This window comes from Parambassis ranga, chromosome 13 (genome assembly GCF_900634625.1).
Source record: "Parambassis ranga chromosome 13, fParRan2.1, whole genome shotgun sequence".
NCBI lineage: Eukaryota > Metazoa > Chordata > Actinopteri > Ambassidae > Parambassis > Parambassis ranga.
The window spans coordinates 16,231,360-16,241,475 of NC_041033.1; the positions used below are offsets into that span (position 1 = coordinate 16,231,360).

Here is a 10,116-nt window from a genome sequence, read left to right on the forward strand (position 1 = left end):
GTTGTGTGAGTCCTTGAAGAAGTTGCTACTGATGGGTTCATTATAATATTTGTCTATACTGAAAATGTTTACTCCAAATCACTGTGGGTTATTAGATACATGCTGCATGTGTATGTGTGTTTAAATGTGATGTGTTTGACCAAATCTGTTCTCTATATTCCAAACCCAAGAGGATCTTGATATTTTTAACATAAGAATAACTCGTTGTGTTGTGATAAACCATAGGTCAGAAGTAAATGGCTATTTTAGACATTTTGTGTGAAATACTTATATGAAGGAGAAAGGTAGTATATCTGTACTAACATTTAGTAAATCACATTTTGCCTCCTTATTTATTATATTTGACGTCCTTAACACACCATGATGACATTGTTGAGGAGACATCTGGGTAAAATTGCTGTATGTTTTCAATTGTGTAATCAGGAAAAACAGGCTTTGACTAACAGTAAAACACGTTTAAGTAATTATTATTATCATATTCATTTAGTCAGATAAAAAATTAATAACAATTTTTCATGAACTGTTAAATAGATTTTAAATACAGGTTAAATAACTATACTTATTATGACTTGGTGACTCCTCGACCCATGATCGCTTTCTTTGTGTTTCTCTCTGGTCTCAGCAGAATGATGTAACATTTAGGTCCAAACAGTGCCCCCAAGAGGCCAAAACTGGAAGCCAGGATGGCAAATACCTCCACTGCATCTGCATGTTTGCCCGGTGAGCTGATGTAAGCAGGAACAAAGGCCACCCACACAGCACAGAAGATCAACATGCTGAAAGTGATGAGCTTGGCCTCATTGAAACTGTCTGGAAGATTCCTGGCCAGAAAAGCTATAAGAAAACTGAGGATGGCCAACAAGCCGATGTAACTCAGCAACACTGCAAAACCAACAGTGGACCCAACTACACACTCATAGACTATCTTGTCATTGTGGTATTGAGTGTTTTTATGTGGAGCTGGAGAGGAAGAAAGAAGCCATGCAGTGCAGATTGCTGCCTGAATAAAAGTTAGGAGCAGAACTGTTCCTCTCTGCTGCATAGTGCCAAACCACTTCAGACTAGATTCACCTCCTGGTCTTGATGCCCTGAACACAGCCAGGACCACCATGGTTTTCACCAGGATGCATGAGACACAAAGCACAAAGCTGATCCCAAATGCTGCATGTCTCAGCTGGCAAGTCCACAGTCTGGGTCGACCAATGAACAGCAGTGAACACAGGAAACAGAGTTTGAGTGACAGCAACAGCTGGAAGGTCAGTTCAGAATTGTTGGCCCGTACTATAGGTGTGCTGCGATGATGGATAAAGATCCCTAAAACAACAGCACAGATAAATGTGCCCAGCAATGAGGCAGTTGTCAGGCAGATTCCCAGAGGCTCATGGTAGGAGAGGAACTCTGTCCTCTTAGGAACACAGTGGTCACGCTGAGGGCTGGACCAGAAATCTTCTGGACAACTGGTGCACTCCATGGAGTCTGACAGAAGGGAGAAAGTAGAGAGATCCATACTATATATACTGAGAACAAAATACAAATACTGAAACATGAAGACTCACTGGTCATATTGCTGATCTTTCCTTTAGAACAAGGGATGCAGTCAAAACAGCACTCAGGTTCCCCCTTCTTTCTCACCATGCGGGTGCCTGGAGGACAGCTGTCACTACACACTGACTGCGGTGGCTGCAGGAAGAAGACACTCAATGGTTATATGAAGTACTTTCACGCATTATTATGAATAACTTGGAAACAAAATTAAGAAAACCTTGTTGGGTTCAAAGTTCCAGAAGATTCTATCTTCATTGAGTTTGAGTACTTCGCCTCCAGCTGCTGACCTCTTAACATCACCCACATTCTGAACTTTAACTCTTCCATCCGGGAGCCACTGCCAGTTCATGATGTCATATATTGGTAAAGCATCACCATTTTCATCAAATGACACTTGATCCCCAAACGATGTGGTGAAGTTGACCTTTTGTAAGTAGTGCACAAGCTGACAAAATGCAGAAGAAAACAGATTAAAAATGGAAACTAATAGGCTGCATGGTCATTCTCAATATTCAGCATGCTACACCTCTGGACATATAAGTGCAGTGATTCAATTCAATATCCATTTTTTCTTTTGCTATATGGCACGTGTTACAATCAAAATTGTGTCTGAGTGATTTACAGAAACCCAGAGCCCAAACCCTTGAGCAAGCCTACAGTGGCAAGTAAAAACTCCCTTTTAACAGGAAGAAACCTTGAGCAGGACCTGACTCATAAGGGAGAACCTTATTGCTGATAGTCACAAAAACTACAAGAAAGACTGTACACACATTTAGTGACGTGAAATAATAGATCATACGTCGGGTGATGAGAGGAGAGGAGGGGAGAGAAAGAAGAGGAGAGGAAGTGGGAGGACTGCTCAGCGGATCATGTTTGTGATGCCTGACAGAGTAGGTCTATAATATGTCAGGAAGTGACTGTAACTACATATCAGCCCTACACACTTTGTTTGAAGCTAACTATATGCTTTACTAAAAAGAAAGGTTTTGAGTCTGGCCCTAAAGGTGGAGGCAGTGTCTGCTTCTCCAACCCAGATTGGCAACAGGTTCCATAGTTGTAGGTAAAGGCTCATCCACCCATTCTACTTTTATGAATTCAGAGTACAAGTAAACCTGCACTCTGTGATCTGTGTGTTCTATTGGGAATATATGGGACTAGATCCTGCAGGTATAGCAAAGCTAGGTCATGTAGAGCCTTATATGTAAGTAGGAGAATTTTAAAGTCTATTCTGAATTTTAGCAGAAGCCAGTGAAGAGAAGATAAGGCGAGGGGAGATATGATCCCTTTTGCTGATTCCTGTCAGAACTCTGGTTGCTGTGTTCGGGATCAGCTGCAGGCTATTAATGGAGTAATGTGGACATCCTGACAATAGTGAGTTGCAGTAGTCCAGCCTAGAATCAGCAAAAGCATGAAGTTTTTCAGCATCACTCTGAGAGAGGATGCTTCTGATCTTAGCAGTATTATGAAGGTGAAAGAAGGTGGTCTTAGAGACCTGTTTAATAGGAGGGATAAATGACATGTCCTGTCATTTATCCCTCCTTACAGTCATCCTTACAGTCATACTGGAGGCCAAAGTAATGCTGTCAGGAGAGGGAATAGTATCAGCCATTATAATCCTAAGATGTTTGAATCCAAAAACAATGACCTTAATATTGTCTGAGTTTAAAAGTAAAAAGAAATGGATGTCACTGAGTCCTTTATGTCCTTAAGACTTGCCTGAAGTCTGACGGAAGTCTGACGAAGTCTAATGGCTCTGTTTCTTCAGGTTTCATGGATAAATACAGCTGGGTATCATCGGCATAACAATGAAAGTTAATGCCGTGCATTTAAATGATAGTCCCTAGAGGGAGAATGTAGATGGTGAAAAGGAACCCTGTGAAGCACCATGATTAACCCTTGTATGCGATGGAAAAAACATTGTTGACCTGAACCAAATAAAATCCATCTGATAAACAGGATTCAAACCAGCCTGGTGCTGTCCCTGTGATCCTAGTTTCATGTTCTAATCTGTGTAGTAAAAAGCTGTGGTCTACAGTGTATATATAATGTGAAAACAATAGTAATATTGCATCTAAACATATAATTCTGCTGAAGTAAAAAGTGGAGCATAAACTGGTATCACACCTGCCATGGCTCCAGCTTTTGCAAACTGCCACAGCTGTGGCCGTTAAAAGGCCCTCTTCCTGGCTCACACTGCAGCATGTCATCAAGAGCATATGCCAGAGCATACACAGCTTTATAAACATTGTATTCTGGCCTGAGGTCTGTAGTGTCCAAGAACTCTGTCTCCACAGTCTCCAGATCTTCCTGTCCAGTGCACAGTGCTCCCCCACCCTCCATCCAACCTGCTGGAGGTGGAGCAAACCTACACTGAAAGGTGAACTCCCAAAACTGATTCACCTGAAACATTAAAAACAATATGTTATAAATATTGACAGTATTTTAATATTAAAAAAAAATGACATTAAAAGACACTCACAGAACTATTTCCATATCTGTTGTCATGGTGTATGTTAGGTCGTGTTTGTAACAGGAAGTCCCTGAGGCCTGGGATCTCTCCTCGACGTATGGCGATGCCTAGTGTGCCTCCCAGGTACGGCATGAGGCGAGAAGTCTGCAGAACAGCTGCTGCTGACCAAGCTTCACTGGCCAACCACTGTAGGCCTGTCACATTCTGCCTCACCACCTGTGCATTAAATTATACAAAACACACAAATCCATGACTTTTTGCAGATCTTTCCTGTTTTACCTGATTACACTGAATTAAAATACATATAGCATATGTACATTTACATATATTTGTACATATAGTATGCAAATATTAATAAGTATATTAAGGTAAAATGAAGCCCAACCTCTTCTATGAGATTAATCATATGATTGTCATGTGCAAACACAATGACAACACGAGCTGTAGATTTCTTCATCACATCCACAATCCTCTTCTGTTCAGCTGGGTCATAGCCCCAGGGCAAAATCTCTAAGTAAGCCAGACAAGCATCTCCAGACTGACTCAGGTCATTTTGGAAAGATCGAGCAGCGTGGAGTCCATAATCATCATCACTGATCAGCAGACCAACCCAAGTCCAGCCAAAGTGTTTAAGAATCTGAATCATAGCACTAACCTGAGTGAACAAAGAGGAGGTACTAGTGGATAAATAGGCTACACAATGATCCACATCACATACTTTTCTTCTTATCTTATCTTATCTTATCTTATCTTATCTTATCTTATCTTATCTTATCTTATCTTACCTGGAAAGCATCACTTGGGATCGTCCTAAAGAAAGAAGGAAACTTTTGCCGGTCACTCAGGCAGGAGCATGTGGCAGAATAACTCACCTGTTAAAGACAGAGACTGTATGTTCTAAAATATTCTAAACCTTTAGACATCTTCCACCATAACAGTGTTCACAACAAAGTATAATATTAGCTCAACATTATCCAAGAGAACTATTAAAGCAGCAAACTGACCATAGGTACTCTGTACAAGCCTAGGACAGAGGAGATGGCAATAGAGCGTGTGGATGAAGATTCTCCCACAATCCCTATAATTGGAGGGCTTCCTAAACAGTTATCATCTAATACAATGTGTTCCTCTTGGCCACTGGCCATAGACATGGCTGCACGGAATCCAATTCCAAGGCTGAAACAGTTGTCATACAAGCTGTATCCCAGACTCAGATTAGGCAGCAACTTAGAGTTTCTGTTAATTTCTTCAACAGCAAAGGCCATGGCCTGGACCCGCCTGAATCCTAAAACATCAAAACTAACAAAAGATATCACATTTTAGCAAAGAAACAGAATATAATGTAAAACATTTACAGTTGTTATAGATTTGAATCAAGAAATAATAGGATTTAAACATATAATTTAAAAGTTTAAAAGTATAAACACACAATATTCAAAAAACAACTGAGTGTGACATGAGTACACAGCATAATGTCTGATTAACAAATACATATTTTACTCATAGTAATCATGTTTACTGGTTCTCTGACAGACTCACCCATAGCAAGAGGGTTGTTGTGGCACTGATGTGAAAGACAGATCAGGAAAGATAGAAAAAAAGTGGATTTGAAACAACCCACCAAGAACCACGTCTCCAGCTTTGTGCATCCCATTTAAATGAAACTGTCCCTGCAACTGACAAGAGGAGGAAAACTTAGGAGAAGATGCAGCAGAAGAAAAGCAGAAGTACAACACAAGCAAAAGCAGGTTGATGTGTGACTGCATGACTTTCCCCATGCAACTCCATCTGCTGGGTCCAGCCCGCTTTGTCACCCTCTTTTATCGACTTGCAGTATTGTTTATTCTTGAATGCCACCCATCAGCAGAAGAAAAAGAGCAGGGGCAGGGCCGAGAATCATTTCAGCAAACACAAAGGCAGAATTAACCTTCCAAATATATTTGTGTTGTGTTGTGAGTTCTTGAAGAAGTTGTGTTCATTTTAATATTTAACTATATTGAAAATGTTTTTAAATGTTATTAGTTGCATGCAGTATGTGCATGTGTGTTTAAAAGTGATATGTTTGACCAAATCTGTTTTCTCTATTCCAAACCAGAGAGGATCTTGTTACATTGAAGAATAACACCTTGTGTTGTATGAAGTCATTTCCCATGAATGTCTATGTTACACAATGTATTGTCTAACATGCTTATATTTATAATATGAAGGACAAAGGTAGTCAAAAGATTATCTATGCTTAAATTGAATCATAAATTTGAAATCCTTAAAGAACTATATTTGCAGTGGAAATTAGCTGAGTATTGTTATGTGTTTTCAACTGTTTGTAGCCCTGAGATGAAGTAAATTTAATGAACTCAAATAGGGTTTGTTTATTAAACAGTAGTTGGTATATAAGGATTAACTAAATGTTCTAACATAATTTAGAGAAAAAAAAGATGTGAAATTGGACAAAATAAACCTCCAAGGGAAGACAGGAAAATGGAGTGAGGTAATGTAAGTACAGTGATACGAGTGCATTGACATACGAATTTTAATTACAAGCTGTGATTCGACCAAATTTTTGCCTTGAGATACAAACAAAATTTTAAAATACGAGCGTCTGAGCCCACGCCGACGAAACAAAGGTCCTTAACAACTGCGCGTGAGATATGAACATCCGAGCCGCCGTTGCCAAACAAAGACCCACAACGTGTGCTCAATGTGTTCAGTAGCGAGTAAGTGAACGAAAGTGAAAGTGTATGCAAGCGACAAAATTCCTCCCGATTCCTCAGCCTGTTTACTCCTCTTGTGCGCATCTTCTGTTAGCTCAAGTCATCTGATCTACAAGGTAAATAATATACTTTATAGTAAAACCAGTTTATTTTTTTAACATTCTCTTTTATCACTTTATGTTTTTATACAATTTGTCATTTATAAATACAGGTATAAATATTTTTGATATTCAAAACATAAACAAAACAACTGAGTAGAATTTTGTGAGCTGGAACGGATTAATGGAATTTTATTTTAAATAGGAAAATTGCTTAGAGATACGAGCAAATTGAGATACGACCAATGTCACGGAAGAAACTAAATATGTATCCCTAGGTATTGCTGTATGTGCCTTTACTGTATGTTAGTGTCACTATTTTTCCAAAACAAGGCCAGATTTGAGTGCCTTAACTAATTCCAAATTTCAATTCCAATTTGCACCAAATGTTGCCTACTTTGAACATGTTTATATGCCGCTGTCATTAAGATTGCCCATGCTCCGATAGATAGGCACGATTTTTCACTCGTACTATTACTAGACTTTTTCTCCAGCTGATTTTCGCTCAATTTTGACCCTCTGATCGTGCTCTAAAACTCACTAAACTTTACCAAAATTTGTCCCAGAAAAAAATTCTTGTTTAACACTGGCCCCGTTCCTAGCTATTGTTAACCGGCTCTGCAGCACCTTCTAGAATGTGAAATTATTCACCGTAACACTAGGGCTGCCACAAATGTTGATATTTATTTTTGATAATCGAATAGTCACAGATTATTTTTGTGATTATTTGAGTAATTGGATCTTACGTAAATGTCCTAATTTCCGCATAAGTACGGCTGCAGCTAATGATTTCAATAGTGGAGGACTACTTTGGACCGCTAATAACGTCCCGCTACACCACGAGCCAGAGAATTTTCTGCTGCAAATGTGTCACACTTGCATGCCATGTGATGACGTCACTAACGAGTCGACTACTAAATTAGTTGTCGACGCATGTTTCCCTTGAATATTACTCGACTCGACAGATGTATCGTCTACATGAATTATTGGAAAACCTGTTTGTGTTTCACACTCACCATACTTTTACTAACACCTCCTAGGGAATCGCCCCGCCACCAATTTGACCCTTTGACACGGATAATATGTATTTGTGGCTGTTTCTCCCACATACTTCATCCAATGTGGATGAAACATTACTGTCATGATGGACATCTGAGTCTGAGCAGATTGATATGCTATTACACTGCTACATACATAGAGCCACCTACTGGATGGAGTACCTATCTTTACTAAATGTGTACTTTTTCTTTTTTAGTTTTATGGCCCCTACACCACAGCTCATGACAGGGATGGGGGAGAGAAGAGAGGAGACAATAGGAGAGGGGCATGGTTGCGACTCCTGCAGGTCACAAGGAGTCACAGTTTTTATTTATTTTGTTTTATTTTTCATTTTTGTTTGTTTATTTAGTCACTGCAGCTGTCCATCAATTAACATTACCCTGTAGTAATTGGTAGAGGCAGGATTGTGATGGAGAATAAGAGAAGGAAGAAAGGTTTTAGTGACATACAGGCATACTGAGAATACAAGCGGCCGAAATGAGCTTTATTCGAAGGGTGGCTGGGTGCTCCCTTAGATATAGGGTGAGGAGCTTGGTCACCCGAGAGGAGCTCGGAGTAGAGCCGCTGCTCCTCCACATCAAGAGGAGTCAGCTGAGGTGGCTTGGGCATCTGTTTCGCATGCCTCCCGGACGCCTCCCTGGTGAGGTGTTTCGGGCATGTCCCACTGAGAGGAGACCCCCGGGGTAGACCCAGGATGCGGTGGGGAGACTATGTCTCTCGGCTGGCCTGGGAACGCCTCAAGTTCCCCCCGGAAGAGCTGGAGGAAGTGCCCGATGAGAGGGAAGTCTGGGTGTCCCTGCTTAGACTGCTGTCCCTGCGACCTGGCCCCGGATAAGCGGTTGAAGATGGATGGATGGATGGATGGATGGATGGACTGGCTATAGTGCTCTCTTTGTGTGAGTATATTGTGTGCTGCTGTATAGTGGGGGGTGTTTAAGCGGTTTATTATTGTAAAGCGACTGGGATTAAAGACTTCGAGCAGGACCTTGTTTACTGTGCTAAGATAACTGCAGTTAGCAGCAAAAATAACCACTTGGGCTCTGTGTTGAGGTCTTAATCACTTTTTGGCAGGTGGAAAACAACAATGCTGAGTCTTATTGACCCTTTAAATGTGTGTTAACAGGTACAGATGGGCTGGTTGGATAATAATCTGTTAAATATCACAGACAAGGATGACTTCAAGTAAGTTTGAGGCAGAAATAACCACTCAGGCACTCTGTTGAGGCCTTAATCATGTTTTGTCAGGTGGAAAACACCAATCAGCACTGTAGCTTTAAGGCGCACGTTTTTAAAGTAACTAGGGTTGTCATGATCAGGTTTTTGTGCCCTCAAGTCATTTGATTTTGAGTATCTCCCGATACTGAGTCCTGATCCGACACTTTTAGAGTTCTCTAAAGGTGAATAGCAGAGCATTGCGATCATTTGTGCTATCTTGGCTGTGCTATCCTGCACCTTTGCGCTGTCACAGGACATATAAATGTTACTGAAATGATTTTTTTCCAGTTATTGCAAGTAAACCTATGTGTGTTGTTCAGAGTGCTTGAAACTGACTGCTCATTGCTGCCGCATGGACAGCCTATTTCCACGAATGCACTACTTTGCCAAACTGCCCGCAACGCATTGCCACAGACCATGAATACTTCTGATGACTATCAACACCACTGTTGGGCTTGCTTCATCCGGACTGGTTGTTGGTATGAACATTCCAGCTACCGGCATCAACAGGATCGTTTTGAAGTGGGCTGAGAGTTGATCCTAAAGATGCATTTGCTGTTTCTTCTGCTCCTTCCAACCTATTTCTTTAGACTCTGCACTGAACGGTGAGATGAAATGACTTTATTTCTGCTAAGGACAGAAACTCAGATGTGGAATCATTTCTAAGTATAAATATTGATTGTGTAATATTTTTTTAATGTTGGATAGCAGGGAAAATGTTAGGATTGTGAACAAATGAATTTAAGTGTATATATTGTCGTGACCTTCCCTGGTCACCCCGGATTGTCAGATTCCGTCTCCTATATTCAGAACATTGAGTGAAAGAAAATACCCTGGGTTTTGTAGTTTCGCCTTTTGCAAAAGGGAGAACACAGTGAACACAGGCCTTTCAGTCTGCTTCACTCCCGTCCATACGTGTTCTGCCCCTTCCCTGGACACAGGCTTGTTTTATTGAAAGTTGAGGTACATTTGCATAACAGATAAACAGTTCTTCAAGACCCTCGTAGGTATTTCCATA

The 10,116-nt window shown here is 40.6% G+C and overlaps 1 protein-coding gene across 1 annotated transcript; it reads right to left on the reverse strand.

The window, feature by feature from the left end:
* Positions 1-562: 562 nt before the first annotated feature.
* On the reverse strand, positions 563-5,718 carry LOC114444790 (extracellular calcium-sensing receptor-like). Its single transcript, XM_028419613.1, has 9 exons — positions 5,555-5,718; positions 5,020-5,314; positions 4,801-4,887; positions 4,401-4,670; positions 4,025-4,231; positions 3,670-3,945; positions 1,763-1,990; positions 1,557-1,680; positions 563-1,476 (listed from the first exon to the last, which is right to left on the reverse strand). Exons 1-9 carry the CDS (start codon positions 5,662-5,664, stop codon positions 563-565), a joined length of 2,511 nt encoding a protein of 836 aa, XP_028275414.1. The 5' UTR covers positions 5,665-5,718.
* Positions 5,719-10,116: the final 4,398 nt, after the last annotated feature.